The following is a 22980-nucleotide window of genomic DNA, read 5'->3' as shown; positions in this document are numbered from 1 at the left end:
CAGTCTGAGGAATACCCGAGACGCACAGATCTCTGGCCTGGAAGCAGCTCAGAGGTAGTTTGACCTGAGATAACTTGGTGCTTCTGTGCTGCAGTTTTTTATCAGGCAATTCAAATGTGTCCAGGCTATCTGACAGAGATAAGAGGGTGAAAAGGTCCAGTGCGTGGGAGGGGAGTGGGGACAGGTGTAAAACAGTGACAAAACCCACAAATCCCCATGCAATAGGTGGCGAGGCACAGGACAGCAGCAAAATAAACTGGAATGGGGGGAGCCTTGGTCCCCTACCTCACCATAATCTCCTCCCCTCCAGCAGATAAAGAGAGGAAAATACCTTCTTTTGACAGATCATTTTGCTTGCTCTGGTAGAAAAGTGGTCATTGAAGGCCAAAGAGGCAATTCCTGGTCACAAGGTAACTTGGAATGAGAAAGAGTCAAATTATTTGCCTTGTGACATCCCTGACAAGTCTGGAGTCTTTCTGGCCTGAAGCAAAGAAAATGCATCTTAATGTGGGCATTGGCTCCGTGTGGGGCAGGGGGAGTTAAATAAAGCCAAAGACTGTTCAGCTGCTAGCAGAAATGAGTGACTGTAGATTCACCTGATGTTGTTATTTTGTGATTACAATATTTATTTTTAGTAATTGACTGCAATTATATTATACATAGGCTTCCTTATTTTTGTACTTTTCATACCATTTTCCTGAGTGTGGTGTTGTACTTCTCAGCTCCCCTTTGCCACGATTGCTGCTCCTAGTCAGTGACAAATAAAAGAGAGAAAAAAAACCAAAACAAAACAAAAAACCAACCACCCATTTTCTGGGGTAAGTTGTGATGTGTTTGGGTTTCTGTGCTCCTCTGACTCCTTCACAACCCCTTAGGAAGGACACCTGCCCCACCACCCTATCCCAAATCCCTCATCCTGTCCACTGGGAAGAAGGACCAAAGCTGGGAAGGGATTTGTTTCTTTGCACTGACAGTCCCTCCACAACCAGGAGGGCAAGGGAGGGCACAGGTAGCACCAGACCATCCAGAAAGCAAGGGAAGGAGTTGTTCATGCCTGGAAGAAAAATATCAAGATAAGGCTCATGTAAGCTCTTACTCCATAGCCCACATCCTCACCATGCTGCAGGGTGGCGGTTCCCCAGCAGCAAGGGCAGACGTGCATGGGGGTGCGCAGGCCAGGGCTGCGTTTGCACGCAGCAATGGCTTTGCCAGGGCGAGCAGGGGCAGCGGGTGGCCCTGGGAGCCAGCGGGGTGCAAGGGCAGAGCAGGATCTGGACCTGAATGGGAGGTGCTAAGCCCTCAGCACAAAGCAGGAGCCCTGTGGCAGCCCAACCCACCAACAAAGCTTAAGATTTCAACCCTGGCATTAAATAAAAAAATGGGTTTTATGTACCTGTTCTCTTCTGCCATTAACAAGCAGCCCGTATTTCTTTCCACTGAATCAATGACACATTTTAAAGACTTGGTACTTCTAGTTAAAAAAAGAAAAACTGCTTACTTAAGTATCTAAATACCAAGTTCAATGCTGTAGCAGATGAACGCCTTAAAATGCTTCTGCCTTCTTCCAAAGAAGTGTGACACAACACAAGGTTATACAGAGGTGAATCCACAGGCTGAAGCCAACAGAAAAAGCTATTCATGGCAGAAAAGGATAGAACCGGTGAGTATTCCACTTGAAATAATTTATTGACAAGTTGCCATGTTTTTCCATCTTGCCTAACACATTTTTATCCTTGTTTTAAAGTACAAATGGTTTTAATACTCGTCTGACAACATTAAAAAAATAGGCTAAAGAGGCAAAATTCCCACTTTGAATCAAAAAATCCTGCTGTAAGAATTCAAAATTGCAATAGACAAACATAAAACCCAACACATACAAAGAACGAACAGTGTCTCTTACACTTGACCATTCGTCAAACCAACTGAAAAGGAATCCATTGTTCCCAGCTCTTACTTTGGATCCTGTGACCTTGCTTAACTGATGTGAAGTTTGTGTTAACACATACAACTCAAAAGGCACTCAAAGGTCACAAGTTCCTGAGCTAAAATGGGATATATTCCCAATGTAACAGTTAAAACAAGTCACAAAAAACAATGTTTAAAAACTGGTATTTGGTTCATGTGAGTATAGTAAGCATTCAGTAGAATCCTAGCTGAAAGCTGCTGCTGTATAATAGACTCAAAATGATGGTGAGTACATTAATGAGTATTTTCAGTCCATGGAAAAAAATAAACAACTTACAAGCATCCTTATTAGCAAATTCACGTGCTGAAAAAAGATACATATTTGCTGCAATGTTTAAAAAAAAGCCCAAGAACAAGAAAGAAATGTACGTATATGAGATGCAATAAAGGCTTAAAAACAAGCAGGTTTGAAAGTCTGTACAGTTCAATAACGAATGAAAGTTGACAGGCAACATTTACATAGATGTATTTGGCCCTAATGGAAAGGGACCACAAAAGTAAGCAGAATGCAGATCTGGTATTCACAGATCAGTTATTAAAAAAAAACCCCAAAACCACACTAACAAAAAACACACGTCCTACCATGTGTGCTCAGAATCTGACAGGTAAGTTCATAAGATGTCATTCATGAAAATTCCCTATTTCCAATTTGGCTCAGTTTTCGCCCAGAAAAATAAAAATGTAACATTTCTCAAATATGGAATGGCTACTGTCTGAAGGTGCAGAACAGAAATAAAACAAAAATATGGGATAACTAGTTTTGGCCTATATAATTTCTGATCTTCTCTTCAGATATGCATAGGAGTATACTAAGGCCATATATATTTGCTACAGTGTAAGGCCTTTTTTGTTGTCAAAGCTCTGTGCGTCAGCAGGGCATTTAACTTAAAGCAGGCATACAGAGTTATAGAAGTGCTACTATATTCCACTGAAGAGGTCTCAGGTTTCCAAATTATCTAGCAGTGCCTCACTGTCAGCCTTCTTCTCTGGCGATGTGTACAAGAAGTTACAGCAGATATAGAGTGGGAAGATCAGGAGTCGACTGTCCAAATTCATTACTACCTGCTCCTGTGAAGCAAACACAGTGGACATTTGCACAGCAAGTGATGCCATTAGAGGGAAGTACATCAAAAAGCACACAAGATTGATACTAACTGTCATTCTATAAATTTTAACTACTAGGTATTAAAAAGCAGAAGATAAAAAAACCCCAAGATAGTAATTCACCTTAAGCAGACGTTTTATAATATTAACACTGATGAGATATTCTCAAAACGCTTACAACCCTTTGATGCAGTGCTGCCAACCCTTCTGCATCAAAGATAACAGAACCGTAAGAAATGGCTGAGCAAACATCACCTTCAAGCACACTGGAGAGAAAGGGAGACTTTTCTGCCACTACCAGTTTCAGGAGATTTAACCAACCAGGCCATCTATAATAGTCTATATTTCAAAGCAAATTACAGTTTGTTGGTAGGAATTTTTCAGTTTTACTCTAGGAACTGTTTTTTGGGTAGCAAAAGTGAAACTTCATCCTACAGTAAGGATGGCATTTAGAAGGAAAAGTTTTCTATGTACTCACCATCTACATATCACTGCTGATTAGGATTTGAGAAAGTTGATGATCAAGACTTTCGTATTCCTTACTACATTCTGCTGTCACAGATGGGCAGAAATGGGCACATTCTCTTAAGAAACCTCCACTCCTCTCTGAAGCTTTTATTTATTTTTTTTAATAGAGTAATGAATACCATCCTTGAACAACATGCATTCTTTTAACTTTTCAGCTTACAATATAAATGTCTTCAAACAAAATCCAAATTTGCCTCTAAATAAGCAGGAGTCTGATGGACATATTATTCAGACGGGTAATCTCCCCAGCGCTGGAAGTCTGGGAAAGCAAGCAGTCGTCCAGCAGAACACTACACTAAGAGCAAATAGCTTCAGCAGCACCATGGGAACTAATTTCACTATTATCAACAGTAATGAAATCCACACTACCCTACTCTAGTTACACTCCACAAATTAGCTTGATCTTCCACTGCCTATAAAAGGAACGCTTGAAATTCCACATAAGCAATGACAACAAGAAGAACAACTCCTCTTCAAAAGCATTTTTGACTTCTCAGCATTTTTTTCATGCCTTGGACTACACAATTCAAGTTCAACAGCTCAAAAATCCACAAACATACCTGGTCCTTCTCAAGGGTTAGGATCTGATATCCTGTCGTTCTACTGCAAATAATTTTCCCACTGCTATCAAAAGAGGCTAGACGTAACCTAGGGATATAACAACAGTTAAATTACTTAAGTCTCCCATAACTTAAGTTTTTCCAGCACAAAGAGTTTCTCCCAAGGAGACAGAATAACATTTCCAAATGTAACTAACTTGGTGGCAACAAAGTTTAATGCAAGCATACATGGAAAGACTTAGTTATGGTAAGACATTTTAGCATACACCACAGGGTCTGCCTTTTTGGTTACTGTTTACCTGAAGGCTATGTTTCTCCGAGGCTGCAGACTGACTGATCCGCTGCATGGCTGATTCAGCGTATTCCGTTTGAAAATGATGTAACGATTTGTATATGTAACAAGAAGGTCAAAGCCAAAGTTGAATCCAGTCCACCGCCAGCAGTACTGAAGAACGTAAGCAAAAAAAAAAACAAACACCAAACAAACCAGTCTGAGTATTGGCTACACAACACCAACGATAAGTGCCACCTCTCCAACAAATCAAACTTGGGAATGGGATTCTCAGCTACAGAGTTGTATGGTGGAGTCAAGGATCCTTGCCAACACCTCTTTGAAACATAAGACATCTTGGTAGGCAACCACTCACTTCAGCAGCCAACCCTTGCAGACAGATGACTACACGAGACAAGCTTAGTATCAGCTGCCTTCCAAACATCCAAAAATACATTTAACACAAGTGGATCTAAAATACTTCTGCATTCTGGTAACTGGTGCTGTATTTCTGAGTAACACTTAACTACAGGATCCCATTCATGCTTAAAGCACTCCTTGGAGTACAACATCCTTAGGTTAAGAGACTTCAATAGGAAAAAAATTCATGTTTCCTGTTTTTTTCACAAGACCTGTTATCTGAAGACATATATACATATGTATATGGAACACACAGGGGTTCTGGCTGTGACTATTACACATTTTATCTACAAAGCTTCCTTTTCCAATTAAAAAGACATCATTAATCAGAGCTATATTTTAACTTCATGTATTTTACAAGTCTCAAATGATAAGTCATGGCTACGTTCCCTCCTTTCACACACTAAAGTTCTTCCAAACATGGGCTTGCCTGCAGTGTAAGAGCACAATTAAAACACTAATCCCTTATTCATCGCAAAGATGGCAAGCGTTTTCATCCTTCTAGGGAGAACAAAATAATTTAACGTACCATCTCCATTACATCTTTTTGATGCAGTTTGACAATTAAGACCTGCATGTTTTGAAAATACCTAACATGTCTGAGACATGTCAGCTATGCACAGACTTAGCCACATGCCGTACTTACATCACCATCCTTTGCAAGTTTTCGACCACACCTCATGCTGTTACCTTCCAGTTCCTCTTTATTTATTTCTTGAGGCCTACAAAAAAACTGCATCTTTAAGGACACTTAAACAGCTTTGTATTGTACTTTAACATGGGTAAGATGAACAGACCTGAGTAAACTGGTCTGACCACACAAGTGACCCTTCTTTGAGCAGAAGTTAAGACTAGATGACCTCCCAGGATCCCTTCCAACCCGAACTGTCCCATGAACATCCAACTACTCTAGAAAACTGCAACATAAACCAGGTTGTGACACCTCATTTAGGTAGGACTTTTTACAGAAGAACCTTTCCAGATAAGAAAATAATAGCTGTTGCAATGAAATACATTCTCCAATCCTCCTAAAAAAACTTAAGTCCTTTTTAAATGCAGTAGTCCGACTTACGAGGCACAAACATAAATGAGTGCTACTGTTAAGGAACAGCTGCAGGACTCTGCAGAATAGCAGTGCTATGAAGAAGCACCCACAGAGACATTGTGAAAAGATTTCTCAAGTGGCTGGTTATGCAACCTGTCTAAAAAAAGTTTACCCACAGTGATCATGAAGTGCCACAAGCCTCTTAATTCTGTAATCCTATACCAACATGAACTTGTTTCACCCAGTAATTTCCACTGGCGCTTCAACATGTAGAAAAAATCTTGCAGAGACAGCATAAGTAAAATCAGTCCCAGTTTTCCAGAAGTATGTTACTCACTTAACTTTAGACACGATTACATCATTAATCAAATAAGCAACCATTGCCAGAAAGTCTTCAAGTTACACTGAGAACAAACGCTTAAAGTGAGTATTATAAATCACAATGAAAGGGAACTGCCCTGCCCCCCGCAAGTTAAATTATAAACCCGCAATATTAAACAATATACTTCAAGCTATATAAGCAAGAAGAAACACAGCATATGTTCTCTTCCTATTGTACACACACCACAAGAACTTGCGGCTATAGCTTTTACGAACAAACTCAGCCTGTGGTCTTTTCGCCCCCTGTTTCTGTAAAAACCAATCCTGGAAGATTAAGTATTTTATGAGTAAGTTAAGCAAATAAGCTAATCATGCTAACCAAATTCATCCAAGAACCTCCTGTGTGCTTTTTCCACATCTTCTAGCTGAACTGGTTATGTAGCTGACCTAAATTCAGTAATGGTGATAAAAGATTTATTTCTGTTTAATTAGTGACAAATTTCACAAACATTAGTACATAATGTTCAGACAGACATTAGCATTCCCCTCAATTCCTTGAGCAGCCTCAGAAGATGCAAAACTTCCAGCTTTAACCACTTACACTAGCCTACCATATGCTTAGTGAACAGTCAAGTTATTCTATTCCGTTCTTAAACACTGCCAAAGAGACGATTAGAGTAAAAACGATTCCAGTCATGGACTCAAAAGGTCTGTCTTGCATCTGCCACAGAACAAATGTTTAATTAAAATAAAAAAAAAAAAAAAAAAAAGAGATCCACTTTAGCCCAAGTAAACCTCGAGCAGCTACAGTTCAAAGTCACAAACTCCAGTATTACACTAAAAAATTCTTAAATTCTGAAGAGTGAATAAAATGTTTAGTCCTTTTAAATGCAAACTATATGAAGTACAAGAAAAACATTTCCTTCTCTAAAGTTATCAAAAGAGCAAACCACATTACACATTTCAAAGCAATATCATTTCCATGTTGGCAGTCTTAAAATAAGCAGGTGCAATTATGCTATGCACCAGGTGGGATATGAAAATAGAGCCTTACTTCAGCTCACTGGGAGTCAGACTTCACATTTTGTTCAGCTTACTAAGTTTGCATCTTTATCTCTAAGGGGAAAAAACCATGTTAAGATACTGATACAGCCAGAAAGTGTGAGAGGAAAGGCAGCAGAGCTGGATAAAAGGATGGTCTAATAAAACCTTAATTCTTTTCTTTCAGCTCCAGGTTGGCTGAATGTCCAAAATATTTGCTTTAATACAAAGGAACAGTTGCATGTCTTCCCTTCTAAGACACGAGTTACGAACCACAGGCATCTCGCTGCAGGGTGGCACTACAGCTTGCCAGTAGAAGACAGAGAAGTGATCTCAGGACTTCAAATAACGTTTATCTTCTCAGAGATTGCATGCTATAGACTAGCAACATTACAAGTGAGCTGCAAATAACTACAGGGAAGCACTCCACACACGCGTGTGCGCGCGACCCTCCCCCCCATCTCCCTCCCACACGACTCCAGAGAACACCACGTTCAAAAACTATTAGTCCAGTATTGACTATTAAACAAACAGTAACCTGGATGCCACCTTGAACCACTAAGTTTGTAAACTACCAAAGCCAGAAGCTAAGACATATTGAGAAGAAACACTACATTTCACCCACTTCTTACCACTGACATTAATGAAAGACCTTGGCAACAAATGCCAGAATAAGACATTCGGGCAAACAGATGTCTACCGTTAAGCAAAACTTTCTCTGCCCGAGATAGTCAGTTTTAGCCGTTTTTAAAAAAAGAAAAAAAAAAAAAGAAAAAATCCCATACTGCAAAAGAGAAAACTAGACAAGCAAGAAAAACGTGGAAAAACACTCTGCTCGTTCCAAGAGTCACTGAAATCATCAGCACTGTAGTTGAACATGAAAGTTGCTCATTTTAAAGCTGCTATGATCCCCATCATCACCACTTCAGTTTTGTATGAGCTTACTTTTTCAGAAGCATGTATATCTGATGGCTGACAATTAAAATACTCTCAGTGTATCACAGTAAACTACCAAAAGACATAAAAAATAAGCAAATACCCAGTCTTATCTTGTGTCAGAATTTTGATGACTATGTTAATACTCACTTTCATATTAACTGTGGTTCCCATACAAGCTAGAAGGTAACACTCAATGTACAATCGTCTACTGTTAGATACATCAATGCCAGCATTACAAGAAAAGTCTTCCCAAGAAAACAATAGCATCAGAAAACAAGCAATGACCACCCGACATTAATCTTTAGGAGCTGAAACGATAAGATTCACGATTGCGTACTATACTGTTTTCTGAAGCGCTGCTACTGACAAAGAGAACCACTTCTTAAAAATCTTGACTATTCTTAAGACCAAAGTCAGAGTTTTGGGGATTTTTTTTTACACTATTACATGTTAACATCAAAAGGAAGTAATTAAGGGAATATTTCCTATATAATACGCAATTAAGCCATGGAAGCCACTGCCACAGGGTATTGGGGGCTAAAGCATAAGCTGTTTCAAAACAGAACTGCACCTATTTAAGAACAAGTCTATCGGTGGTTGGTTGTTCAGTAACAATCCAGCCAAAACCTCCATCTGGAAAATCCTCAACGACTCACTGCCAGAGAAGTACATCAAGACAACACTCACTCTTCACTTTAAAGGAAGATGGGAGATTTGTACCTCTCTACTGCTGAACGCTGTCACAGACTGCATGGCCTTTGGTTCAAATCAGGACAGCGGTTCTTATGCTTTTCAGACTGCAATTAATAAGTGAAGCCTACCACTGCAATTGAACATGCTCACCTTCAGAACGGCAAATGCCGTGCTAATGGAACTGATGGAAGAAAACAAATAATTTGGTTTATTGGTTTTTGAAGGGTAACAAACATTTTGCAGCTTCCAGACCTGACATTTGTTCTCCACAAAGCACACCAAGAACCAGGAGAGAAGACAGAGGCAGGAACTATTCCCCCAATTGCATTTTGGAGATTAAGGGACCTGGCTCAATGCAATGTGGCAAAAAGCAAGCAGAAGGAAGGGAAACAGTTTGTGATCACACACCTATATGTGACATACATTAAATCAACATGCCTCGCTGCCCAAGCCACCACCACTGACAACCCTTGTTAGGCACAGGCTCAAGAAACCCAACTACCCATTACACACACAGACACCAGTCAGGGTGTTATACAAAGTACAGCTACATGCAGATCTTGGAAAGGGCACAGAAACACAGCAGTTGTCATGGAACTTCCTCAATGGCAATGCAATGCCACCACAGTACAGCACAGGGTCTAGGAAGGAGAAAAGATAGGATATAAAATAGGAGGATTACGGAGAGAACAGGGTCTTAGCAGTGGAGAAGGATGCACTGCCTGGGAAAAGCTGGAGGCGCTTGCAGTAGAGAGCGCTATCAAACGTAAACACTGAGGGGGGGAAAGGCTGTGAAATTAGAAAGGAATGAGGCAAACAGGATGCCAAGCCCTGCTGGGTGCTGGGCCCTCGCTCGCTGTCTGGGAAGCTAGGATGGTAGAGGCGGGAACAAAGGTTAGCGTGGAGTTATCCCTGCATAAACAAAAAAATGACAAATTGTCTTCTACACCAATTCAGTTAGTTACATTGCTCTGCAACCTCTTGCCCACCGAGGCCACAGAGGAAGGAAGCAGGACAGAAGAAAAGGCTTCTTCTCCATCTGCAGTACTTTTCCTAAAGTCATCCTTAAAATGCAAGGCTAAGAAGTTACTTTCACAGCCTCAACACATATTTCAAGGCAAAGTACCAGTGAGAAGCATTAACCAACATAAAAGAAAATACAAAACATCCCTCCCCAGCATTTACCTCTGGCTGCATTATACAAGTTTGCTAGAGTTCTACTGTTTAAAGGATAGGAGATTGGCCAGCCCAAGGGAACAGACGGCTCCACAGAGAACAACAGAGTTTAAAACCACTGAAGTATGCTCCCCCCCCGCTCTTCTTAATGTAAACTCCGAAAGTTAATCATGTCAGAATTTATATGAAAGGAAGGTTTCTAATTTAAGAAATAAAAGAAAGCCTGTAATATACCTACCCAATATCATTGTCTTGTTCTGCTCTGAGCATGGCAAACCACTGCTGTTTGTAAACAGAGGACAGCCATTCTAAAATTAAAAAAAAATAAATAAGCTTGGTGTTGTCTTTGGAGCTGGGAATGGGGATGTTCATAAACATTTGAAATATAGAAATAAAATTACATTGAAATAATAAGGTTACACTTATTAACTGGATGGCCTATGCAAACCCACCACCTGATAACGCACTTGTGTTACTCATCTCTAGGCCTCATCGACAGAAGAAGCAGTACAGATAAAAATCAACATCTAACACTAAGTAACTCAGGACTATATTCATCTTATCAAGCATTCACAATTGCCAGAAGTGATGCAACTCAACACATTTTCTCGGCATGCAAACTTTTGTTAAGCCAAGGAGCTTGTTAACAAGCTCTTGGGAGAAGATGCTGTTTTCTGAATCCCCAACAGAATTCTACAGAAGTTAAACAAGAAGAAAACAGAATCAAAGGATAAAAGAAACAGTGACTTGTCATGGATATGGTAAAAACAAACAGAAATTGTCCCCTACCAGGAATAAACATAAATCATGTCTTCCTCCAAGAGCACCATACAGATTTTATCGGCTGTATTAATTTAACAGTTGCAACCAAGATATAAAACAGAACAAAAACTACTAGCTTGCAAGTCGGTTACACAAAAGGGATCGCAGGCACCCAAAAGCACAGTATATAAATTCTTCTTAGTCAAGATAAACGGGACAAGTATGCAAGGTCATGTACAAGAACAAACTCTATGGAGGAACGGACTGGGATGATCGAACGCTGAGAACCACTGTTACCACAAAAACAAAACAGGTAGTTGATGAAGATGATAGAAGAGAGAAAAAGTGAGATCATAGTGCTGAGATTGCCTTAGAAGTCCCAGATGCAAAAATTAAAACCAGCCCTTGCCCTAATTACTCTAGAGTTAAGATTCAGATCAAAATGGGAATTAACCAAAGTACAACAGAAAGCATAAAAATGAATCAAGGAAAACCACACAGGTAAGGAACAGAGAATGGATGTGCTAGAAGGGAAAAAAAAAGAGATAGAGCACCTTCTCTATTTTTGTGTATGTATGTATCTACTTCAGATCTTGTATTTCACCTGTAGTTAATCTGTTAATTTGTAAACATTAAGAGGGAAAACGCTGATTAGGAAATGTTCAGAAGTTACCAAGTAAAACAGAACAATGAACACTTCGCTTACAGACAGACACATTATGTATTTCTGTCTCTTGCATCTTTTCTATGCAAACAAGAACAGACTCTGTTGTGAACTCCTAATACAGTATTTCAGTTTTCTCCTGCAGGTCCTATGCACATACAGGGTATTTAAAAAAAAAAAATTACACCATTTCTTTCAACTGTTCAACACGATTTCCTTCTTTACCTCCTTGAGAACAATTTCATCTAGAATAATCTAAAAGGCTTGTGCTACAATGCAAACTACCCAGCAATTTCCACATTCGTAGATTCTCTCAGGTGCCATGCAATCACCTCAAATACTGGATGCTGGCAGCCAATAACCTGTTCGAAAGTGCACCACCAATATTTAGCTAAGCCTCCTTTTAAATGACAAGCAAGAGCTCCTGATCTCAACATAGCTTTTGGCTATGAACTGATATCAATGGATTACAACGGCTATCAAGTATTAAGCTCCGACAGCACTTCATTACACACAGAGGTCTCCACATTATGCTCTTCTTCCCTCCCCGCTCTCCCAGTTCTCTCAGGATTCAAGCTTTTTTTTTTTTTTTTTTTTTTTAATTAATCAGTGGTTCAGTGTAAACACCAGATACTCTTCCTGCACTAACCACACACTCATTGTCATCACACTACCTTTCCCACCACACAACTACAAAGCGACCAAGCCTATTTCAGCATTTATCACAGCTTATGAACTGTTTAAATACAGGAGTAAGCATTTTGCTGTCTAATACCTCGTGAACTATGTGAAAATTACATTCTTTTTTGCTAAGCACAAGCAAATCAGCCTCAAAGTTGCAATTACTCTTGTAACAATTTAAGAAACATTCTTCCTCTGACATACATAGATAGGTTTCTGGGTTTGAGTATAGACACAAAATTTATCCCCTGAAGAACACTAAGAAAAGGCTGCCCATCACAGTTCTGGCAAGTGATAACAACAGCAACATTAAGAGAAGGAAATCAAGTGTCCTACTGGCAAATTTCTGGTTTGCAACATCTTACTCACATGCTGACAAAGCCACTTCACAAGGAAATAATTCACAGTTCTCCTGTCTCCTTCATTAAAGATCTAAAGGATCATTCACCCAAAGTTGCCTTATTTTTTATTACAGAATGAAGATGCCTTTGCACTTTGATTAAAATCTGTACCAATATCAGTCTTAAGTAAGATGGATTATATCTACTTTATACATCATTTAAGCATATAAACTATCACATATCAAAGATCAGATCTGTTCTGAGATTTTTACATGTAATATAAAATGTTATCACTTGCGTGAGGTCAAAAACTGCCCCATCTGCTGGAGGTAACCGACCAGATCATTCACCCAAACTGCACCTCGGCTGGACGCAGTTCTCTGGAATGCACTGCCTCCACCTGCTGTTCAGAGAACACTTTTAAATAGACGTTTTGAGCACAGGATAACCCGAGTTCCTTTGAATTTTACTTTGTCAGAACTAGTGCAGAAGACAGTCTCTTCTCCATCTGTTAAGGTATTAACTTAAACCAGAATTAGGAGTAGGGAAAGCCAGTACTTTTAAGCAATAGTAATTGTCCACTTTCACTCAAGAGATTGACAGATTTCAAGCAAGGAAAGGACCCTACCCTCTTCCCCACAGGTACCCCCTATCATAGGGAGCCATAATTCAGCTTTTGATAGCCACATTTTTTGAACGTTTCAAAGCATGAGAAAGAGGTGCTCGAGGTTATTCAGACGTTCAGCTACAAAGAGCAACTAAGCCATTATTTCAGGCAGAGACAGGATACAGCAGTACAAAAAAGGCAAACTGAGTAAAGCGACGCTCACTACATCACCTTAATGGCAAGGAAAGTGTTTTTAAAAACATCTAACAATTTGATCAGGCTAGCAGGCTTCAAAAGAAATAACCCAACAAGTCTGTTTTGGCATTATATCATCATTGTGTTGACATCTATGGCAGCACGAAGGAAAAAGCCAATATGAGATGAAAAAAAAATTTTAATTTTGCAGGAAGACATCAGTGTAACTCAAAGACAGGTGAAATATTTACATATGGCAAGAGTCCAAAGCAACCCCCAAGGCTACAAGCATGGACAGATGACAAGAACACAGATGCTAAGAAGTTACAAATAAGAGCGATAAGCAGCTCAATAAAAGCAGTCTTAATTGACATTTGGCAATTATACCTATAAATAGACATCACAGACACACAGATGAATGGATAGTTATCACGTGGACAGGTATAAAAAAATAATATCAAAGCTGTGTACATAAGCTAGGAAAAAAAAACACCTGTCAGAGTTAAGATGCAAAATTCAATGCTAAGATTCAACTATGATAAGGGAACCCTGAATAGAGTGAAATGTGGAGCAAGAATACCAGGAGCCAAATTCAAAGGCAGAGCATGAGAAGTCCAAACACTGTTATAAGGAGCACAACTAACTCGGGGGTGGGGGGTGGGGTGGGGGGGTGGAGGAGAAAAAAATAAAGGGAAAAAGAAGGAGGGGCAGGTGTTCCACAAGATAAAAGATACAAATGATAGTGGAAATACATTTTCAAGTGAGAGCCCAACTTGATAACTCATTTCCAGTCTTACTCATCTATCCAGGTTTACACTTTTCCAAGCAAAGAACAAAGCCTATCTGTGAATTCGGACATGAGCAGCAAGATGAGAATGGGGCTTTTTATTTTTCAGTGATGATGTAATGTTAATCGCAGTAATCTATAGTAACATTAAATGGCATTTCACTCTATGGGCTTCAAAAAGCACCAGGACCTAGAATGAGGATGTATTTTATACAAACAAAAATGCAAATAAAAGGACAAGAGAGCAATACTTAAATATCCTATCTCCTCCAAAAACATCCTAAATATCTGTTAGCAAGTAACACTTGTCTTTGAAGATTGGAGAAGAGTTCACAGCATCTTGTACTTTTGCTTTTCATTTTCAGGTATTATTCCAAATTCTATGAAAATCTATCCAGCTCTTTTTAGAAAGATAATGGCTAGAAGACACTTGAGTCCCAGCAAGTTTTGCTCTCTTAAAAGTTTTTTTGCATGTCTGGGGCTCTGGGGTCATTTAAACACTGATATTGTACTATGTATTGATTATAGAGTATTTGGATAAACTGACTGATCAACAAAATGCTTAGCACACCTACATGTAGTGCCTTTTAAGACTTTTACACATGTAAATTTAATATTCAACTTCTGCTGAATCTTCAGCCACAATTCAGATGTTGGAGATAAACATGTGAGCAGTAAGACCAGTAAATGCACCTAGATCTTCCCAATTACTCTAGGGTAGGACAGGCTAGGAAAGACACACAGAACTTGATCAGAAGAGTACTCACTCACCTGAGGGTATTAGGGAATCTCTCTCAATAATTCTGGCTGATGCCAAGTCACTGATGATATACTGTAATCTCAAGTGTGTGAATACCGACAGGAATGCATTCCCCTGTTCTGATTCCAGGAACGCAATGTCATCCTCAAAATCTGCAAGACAGAGCACCTGTATTACAATTTATTTTCCTAAATATTTTCCAGACCCTATTTATATTTGAAATTGAGTTTTAACTTATTGATCAGAGAAAGGTATTATGGACAGGCAAATCACGATTTGCAGTTAAAATTAAGAAATTACTTACATTCAAAACCTTTCAGCAGAAATGTTAGACCAAACTTTTCCTCTTTTGAAATACACCAGTGCCTTCTAGTGAGAAGGCCACAAAAGCTTACCCTAACTGAACAATAGCAAAAGCAACAAAGCAAAAATAGTGACCATGTCTGCTCACTTGAAAACACGTGGACAAAACAGTGAAAAAGCTACCACTGTTGAGAATCTGATGCCGGGGACTGCTGGCAGAGGCAAGCTTTCCCAGAGAAAATGGGAGGAAGTTCAGAAGTGGAGGAAGACTATCATATTTTACCTTTAACCTACGCCTTCCCCAATCCAAGGCCATGCCAATTAGTCTTACCTTTCCTACGCTTGGCAAACCAGGCATCAGCTTCAGTTAAGAGTTGTTTCAAAGACCCATTCCAAGAAGGCACTAGCTGAAGGAACATCCACTAGGTAAAATAAACAAACTCTAGTGAGTAATTGAAGAAGTTTTCAAACAAGTCATAGATGCATTATTAAAGGAATCTTTTCACAATGCATCAATTCCTACAAAGATTCTGATACTCTATTAAATACTTTCAGTAAATACCAAAAAGGCTAAAAATCTCATCACGTTACAAATCAACTACTACACAGGAGTTCAACTTTGTGAAGCCTCAGCCAGCCCCTTTGCCAAGTACCTTTTTGAGAGCAGTATACACGTCCATTTCCACTTGCATTACAAACAGGTTAGAAGAGCTAATAAGCTGTTTCATGAGGTTTATGCTAAAAAAAAAAAAAAAAGAAAAAAAAGAAAAAAAGAGTCATATGAGTTCCGAGACAATATACACAAAATCAAGAAAACAAGCTAGGTAACAAGCAACCATCAATAGCCTAGAAAGTAATTTGTAGTAAGCTATATATTTTGGAAGAAATTGTACTTCAACACTGAAAGTTAACTGAAGTCTGAATACCTGAGTTCTTTGAAGAGTTCAACACTCTGGTGAGTCATCAGGTTATTCAAGAGCCATTCAAGGCACCTAGATTAAAAGCAAGGAATTAGTACCTTCATTTTTTTCTTATATATGTCAACATTCCAGCAACAGTTGCTCAGGGTGACAAAGCCTGATTATGTATCATGTGATTTTGAAATACTGCTTTAACCCAAGACATGAATGCATAAAAATATGAAAAAGAGTTATTTAAAAAACATGATGTTTACCATAAAATCTTCCAAAATTTTCTAAAAACTCTTAAAGTTGCACTTAGTTTCTCTCAGGCTACAGTGAAAACTAAATTCAAAGTACTATTAATGCCACAAAAACTTCTGAGAACACACAAATTCACAGCAGAAGGAAGCAGTTAGCATTAACCTCAGCATTCTGCTCCCAAATGTGTCATTATCCCTCCTAATTAAGATAAGGTTAAGCTTAATTTCTGAACATTAAAGCAGTTTTGTGATAAAACAGTCAATGACCACAAGTATTATTTCATTTTCCCACTGAAGACCAAACATACTGTCTTTACTAATATACTTCACTAATTCATTCATTCACAGCACAGGCCAATCAATCTACCATAATCTACACCAATTTTAAGGTAATTGATCATAGTAGAAACTCAAAAACTAAGTAGGACAAGCAGAGTCCAGGTTAGATAGATTTAAAAAATAAAAAATTAACTTGGGCATTATTTTACTGTCTGTAAATTCACACGTTTAATTAGCAATGTACAAAGCAGCTTAGAGAAAGTAATTCTTACTTTTTCTTCACAGAGTCTAACCCGTATGTCCCCGCTGAATTATAATAACCACACACAGTTTTTGCATTAATAGTTTCCTTCATTGTTTCACCACATTGCTGGATTAAGCCATCCTGTGGGGAGGAAAAAAACCCACAAATATTCAAAGTTTTAATTTCCCAACAGGAAGTGTCAAAGATTGTGCAGTTCATACAAATTTTCATGCCTGAACAGTTACCAAAGTCACAAGCGCTACAGTGACCTATGCTACACTACCCAGAATTTTTAAACCAACTTTCCTCAGAAAAATAGATTTTTTCTTAAGAATATATCACATGAAAGAAAAGCTTAATGAATACCTTCAGGGTAGAACAAATGAGCTGTTAAAACATACTTTAATCTACTTGTAGATATGATTCTCAAAGCGGCACCTAGTATTACAATGGAATCTTAGTCATAGCATTTTTAAATAAAACCACTGCATTACGTTTGGGTTTTTTCCCCACTTAGTCTGAAAAGATGATTCATTTCCCTGGGTGAAACAGTACACGTGTGTGAATATCTGGACTGTTATCTTTATCTGAAAAGAAAGCATAAAATATTGCATATTTATTACTTACAAGCTGCAGCATGCAGGCTGCTGCTAAAAGTGCAACTACTCGACTGGGTTTTATTAACACATCATCTCTATACAGCGAGCCAAAAGCCACCTGCAGAGCTGAAAGGAATACAAGTGTCAAACAAAGATAGGGCATTGAGCATGGATAACTAAAAGAATCCTTAAATATAATCAAACCACTTCAGTGCACGCATTCTCTACAATCTTATTTGCTCTGGATAGAAAGTTAGTATTTACCTGCCCAAGCGCACAAAAAAACAGAAAACACAAAGCATGGCATTAACCAATAAAATACAGTCCTTTTCAGCATTTAAACAAAATATTCATCTTAAAACAGCCACCAAGTCATGCCATGGAGCAATGTGGAGAACAGTAAAACTAGATAAAAGGAAGTTAAACCTCATGATCCTTCGCTGCAATTGATCACTAGCATAATGTTGAGGTATTACTACGATGTTACAAGTTTCTCTGCAATTCTTCTGAGAAACACTACTTTCTCACTCCGCGGTGCTTGGAACCATAGCGAAACATTCCGTTGACTCACATCGGTCCCCTGCAAGCACTCACTCGGTAGCTTTGCAAGACCAGACAGATGAAGATGTGATTCACACTCTAACACTTGGGTCTCCACAAGAGTTGCACGCATTGATCTCAAGAGCTCTGATACCGAAACAACAGGACAAGTGGTTGCTTTTCAGCCTTGCTTCCCAACTCAGAGGTACAAAAATTAATTCAACTCTACTGGTGACCTGAGTTAAGCTTAAAAATCAATGGGCACAGAACTCATTCTCTCAAGTTTCTTATTTACTAGTTTGAAAATTATTCTTAAAAAAAACCCCTAACAAACATATTTTCAGCTTTTTTCTGTCAGGTTGAACTTAACCTCCACCTTCAGAGTTTATGTTAAAATAAAAGGTTCCTACTTACCTTCTATATCAATATTTTGGTCGGGAATCTCCAACTCTATGACGTTCATGCTAGATTCTTTCCAAGATCCACTGAACATACTGGAAAAGTAGCCTGACTATATGACGGAAGAGGAGAGAAAAAGAACTCAAGTAAAAGATTTCATTCAAATTAAAACTGTCAAAAGCAGCACATGGAACAAAAAAGCAATAATATTTACCTTTATGCAGAACAAAATGTATTAAGGGAACTTTTCACAAGCTAAAACATTCTGATATACTTGAGAAAAGGCTAATTGTATTTGTTCTATTTCTGAAAGTGAAAATGCCTATAGAAAATTTGGACTACATGTCTGTAATCAGAGTAAGTAAAGAGCTTTAAAAGGCCAGCAAAGCCACATAAGCTCTTTTCCTACAAACCACACCACCAATGGGGATATAATTAGTCCAAGAACTAAGTCCTTAATGTTACCGACGGACAACATATCCTGCAGGCATTAGGAAATGCCAGTTTGGGTATTGGAGAAAAAAAAATTGAAAAAAAAAAAGCATGCAAGACATACAAGTTAATGTACAAAGTTGTAGTCTCATACCAAGGACACATACACATACACCATTTATGTAAATATACCTTTTATTATAAAGTGTAAGGCATATAAAACTAGAATTTGATAGGTTTCCATCCAAATGAAGTGAAATATACTGCTCTACTAGGATTCATGATTTTCCTTCTCAGCAGGAGATGTGCCCATTATGAGATGCTATCACTCACTGAAGTTTACCTGAGAGATCAAAAAAATAAAGTCTATTTGTACAGCACCATATTCCCTGACCTCTTAACTCAGCATTTCAACTCAGGGCAGCAAACAACATAAAATCCAATTTTGATTTTATTTGATCATGTAAATATTTCTATACCTTCAGCATATCCTCTAACTATGATGACATACAACACACTACTCTCAAAACCAGGACCTTATCTTACCAATCCTCATGAAGCTACCTTAGCTTTGCCACGTAGACCAACTCCTCAATTTCATGAGGATTTATAATTTTAGTAAACAGCATCAGAAAAAAGAAATCCTCCATTTCTCAGATCTGCCATTCACTGGCAGAGCAGCACCTTACTGTCATTTAACAAACTAAATGCAGTAACTTGAGAGACTAGAGAAACAGAAACATCAGACTGAGGTAGTCTGCTCAACAAGGCAGAGGAGGAGTCGTCACTTCATTAAGAGTAATTTACAAGGAGAGTTATTTTTAACCTCCAAAAATATTTTACCTATAGTAACATAATTCCAACGACAGAGCATGAATTGAAATAGAAACCTGACTTACGAGAACAGTTAACTTAACCACAAAATTTCATCTCGCAGGAATATCAGTTGGACAAGGCCTCTACAGAACAAAATCGCAATTTTCAAAGTCTGTTAAAAAGCATCCACAGAAGTGATTTAATATTCAATTTTAGTCATCAACCCACAGTAAGTTTTAAGTAGTAGCTTCACGAACTGGAGACATAGCAACAACAGAATCACAACAACGATTAAAAACACCGTCGCCAACAACAGTCTGAGGATGAACCGGCAATGTGCCTAACCTGTTTATGCTGCACAACGTAAGTCTGACTGTCCAACCCACTTATATCCTCCCTTTGTTATATAGAGTCCAAAGTGAGTGGACAATTAAAGCTGTGTCTGCCAGCTGCCCTCCTTGGTCAAACACATCCACTCTTCTATCCAGAGATGGCTGCCACTGGTCAATCTTGGCCTATACAAAAATTACTTTCCTGCCCTCATTTTATGCTCTTTAAAACATTTTGACGCATGTAAAATAAAAGGCTTTTTCCTACAAGAAAGCAATGAAATTTCCCTTGCTGCGGCAAATGCAAGTAATTGCTGTACCTGCAGCGAATCACGGCATTAACACAACAAGAAAAAAATCAAGAATTTGCCTCTACCATCACCTGTTACACCAGAGAAACTGCATGCAACCTGCTGAACATCTCACAGTGACATCTTCATCTTGTAACACATAAAACTGCTTTGTGTTTGACTACAGCTAACAAAGAAGTGCACATGTTTTCAGGTATAGTACCTGACGTTACTTTCTCTTCTCGTTTCAAATAAATTGCTTCCAAGGTTAGACTCCCACTTTAAAGTTAACGGCACAACTGAATTAGACATTTCAAGACAAAGTCATGGTTTCTCCCCACTTCTGTCACAGGAAAAGTAATAAAGAGAACAGACAGTAAAGATAACAGTACCTCTTCACTCCAAAACCACAAAAAGTAACACAAAGAACTTCACCCTAATACAAGCCCAAAACAAAATGCTGGTAGAAACAGCACCTTTTTTTGTAGGTACGCACTAAGGTTTAGTCCTTTTTTAAGCTTCTGTGCATACCCTCCTCGTGGAGCAGCAAGAAAGCCTTCATCCAAGGATGAAGGCTGCATAACAAGTACAGAGACCCAGCTCCAGCAATTTCACTTCAGGTTCCTATAGTTGAGTCCCAATGAACAGTAAAATTGAACTGAATTAGGGTGTGCTTTACAAATCCATTCTGGAAGTGCTTTGTTTGCCCTGCAATAATACTAACATCGCAGAAGACTCTCAGCCATTTGTTTAGCAAACAAGAACATGTTCTCAGGACATCAAAAGACAATTTTTAGGACTGTTTTCACAAAGGATGCACCAAGGTTAAGATGAGTAGATTAAGAAAATTAAATAGCAAGAGACGGAACTGAAGAAGAAACTTTTCAAACAGGAATCTACAGCTACATTTCCTAACATTACTATCGAAAGCACAACACAAGTTGTTTAACTGTTTGTGTCCACTAAAAAAGTAATGAGTCTGAAATATAAGGAGAAAAAAAAAAAGAAAAGAAAAAAGAAGTCACACTTAACATTTACCAGATATTCTTTTATTAAAAATACAGTTTCTATCATGAGTAAGAAAGCAGCCACTTACCTGACACAAATATATCTTATGCAAGTTCCACTCCTCTCCCAGAGCACAAATTTTGATGTCACTGTTCTCCCCATTCAAAAACAGAGTTTGATAAATATACTTAGAAGTGCTTTTCAATTTTTTCCTACAGAAAAAGGCAAACAGAGATACGCTCCCTCAAGTTTTTCCTGTTACAGAAGCAACACTACGTATAAAGTACTCGACAGGGTTTTTTCTCTCCCCACAACGGGCTGCCCACCCCCCTGCCGCCGTTGCCCCCCACGTCCTCGCACGACTTCCCCGCTTCACTTCCCCTCTCTTGTTTACTGCGGCTGCTGCTAGGACCTTTCCAAAACAAACGAGAAACTAACGCCTGCCCCAGGCCCACGGCCAAACAACCCCGCACCAAAAACCTTTCCCCCCCCCCCATCTGCCCCCCACCTCCTTCCTGCACCACAAGCCCCCGCAGACCGGGCTCGGCCCTCGAGCGCCCCAACCCCTGCCCCCATAACCTGCCACCCGCCTCCGACCTCGCCAGGCCCCTCAGCCCCTCGCAGCCCCTTCTTCTTGCCTCGCCACCCCAGGCCCACCGCGACGGCCGCCGGCCCTGCAGCCCCTTCCCGCCACCCGCCCCCTGACAGACCCACGGCCGCGACTGAGGCCCGCAGCCCCCTCAGAGGCGACGACCACCAGCCCCCCCCCCCCCTCCCTCCCTCCCTCCCTCAGCTGGCCCCCTCAGCCGCCGTGCCGCCCGGACCTGCGGGGGGTGTTGAGGAGCCGCTCCTCCCGCTCGGCCTCGCCGTCGCTGTCGCTGTCACCGGGCCCCTCGGCCCCACCGCGCTTCCTCTTGCCGCCCCGGCCACCGCCGTCTCCGGCCGCTCCATCTCCGCGCGGGAGGCCCACCCGCCGCCTCAACACCCGGCTGCTCAGCGAGCCCATCGCCGCTCCGCCGTCGCCTCCGCCTCCTTCTCCTCCTCCTCCTCCTCATGAGGCCGCCCGGAGCGGAGCGGAGCGGGGCCGGAGCGGGGACGGCGCCGTAGGCGACGGCGGCGCCTCAGCAACCGCCGGTGGCGGCCATTGCCGCCGCGCCTCTGCGCCTGCGCGGAGGGGGCGGCGAGGGCGCATGCGCGGCAGCGGCTACGCTCTGCGCATGCGCCACCTGGGGCGGGCGGGAGCTCCGGGTGGGCTTTGGGGTGGAGGAGTGGGGGGTCCCCGCGGTTTCCTCGGGCGCCGTAGGGAATAAAAGCAATAACGCGACCTAATGCCCTGCCTCAGCGTCATCACGGCTCTTGCTTGGCGGTGGATGACCGAGAGGAACTGTTCGGGTTACTGAGCTGCAAGCGGGACCAGCAACAGCAATGCAACTGCAGCGGTTGGGGGGGGGCGGTGCAGGCCTGCACCCCCAAATCTGCCCCCCACACAACCCCCTCCCCGGTGATTTCCCCCAGACACAGCATGGGTATGGGATTTTATAAGCCATTTCTCGAAGCGCTGCTGGAGTGGGGTTCGCAGCGTCCCCGTGGGATTGGGCCCACGGAGATGGGGGCGATGGATTCGCCTCTTCGTAAGGAGCCGCAGTCATCTCCTCTCCCCCCGTCGCGACGTTCTACCCGACGGGACGGGGCCCTGGGCACCCCGCTCTGAGGCTGAAG

At 40.5% G+C, this 22980-nt stretch overlaps 1 protein-coding gene across 8 annotated transcripts; it reads right to left on the bottom strand.

The window, feature by feature from the left end:
* Positions 1-1665: 1665 nt before the first annotated feature.
* Positions 1666-22409, bottom strand: GMCL1 (germ cell-less 1, spermatogenesis associated). Of its 8 annotated transcripts, none has more exons than XM_075043759.1 (16): positions 22086-22409; positions 21350-21473; positions 18402-18498; positions 18042-18134; positions 17476-17573; positions 16877-16989; positions 16090-16155; positions 15817-15901; positions 15495-15585; positions 14872-15012; positions 12810-12914; positions 10302-10371; positions 5495-5570; positions 4457-4602; positions 4158-4245; positions 1666-3033 (listed from the first exon to the last, which is right to left on the bottom strand). In XM_075043759.1, exons 1-16 carry the CDS (start codon positions 22265-22267, stop codon positions 2905-2907), a joined length of 1704 nt encoding a protein of 567 aa, XP_074899860.1. In that variant the 5' UTR covers positions 22268-22409; the 3' UTR covers positions 1666-2904. The 8 variants fall into 8 exon arrangements, 7 of the variants coding, with proteins under 7 accessions (XP_074899860.1, XP_074899861.1, XP_074899863.1 ...); XM_075043760.1 differs by having other exon boundaries at positions 12810-12911; XM_075043762.1 differs by lacking the exon at positions 12810-12914.
* Between the last annotated feature and the right edge of the window lie 571 nt (positions 22410-22980).

This window comes from Buteo buteo, chromosome 12 (assembly GCF_964188355.1).
Source record: "Buteo buteo chromosome 12, bButBut1.hap1.1, whole genome shotgun sequence".
NCBI lineage: Eukaryota > Metazoa > Chordata > Aves > Accipitriformes > Accipitridae > Buteo > Buteo buteo.
The sequence above is the reverse complement of the archived record's forward strand: the minus strand, read 5'-3'. Positions and strand labels throughout refer to the sequence as shown.

Excerpts from the sequence above, each read along its gene's own strand:
- GMCL1 (XM_075043759.1), bottom strand. The coding sequence starts at position 22,267 with ATGGGCTCGCTGAGCAGCCGGGTGTTGAGGCGGCGGGTGGGCCTCCCG. Across the intron at positions 21,474-22,085 it reads CTCCTCAACACCCCCCGCAG|GAAAAAATTGAAAAGCACTT; the intron begins GTCCGGGCGGCA and ends CTTTTTCTGTAG. Across the intron at positions 15,586-15,816 it reads TGTATACTGCTCTCAAAAAG|TGGATGTTCCTTCAGCTAGT; the intron begins GTACTTGGCAAA and ends TATTTTACCTAG.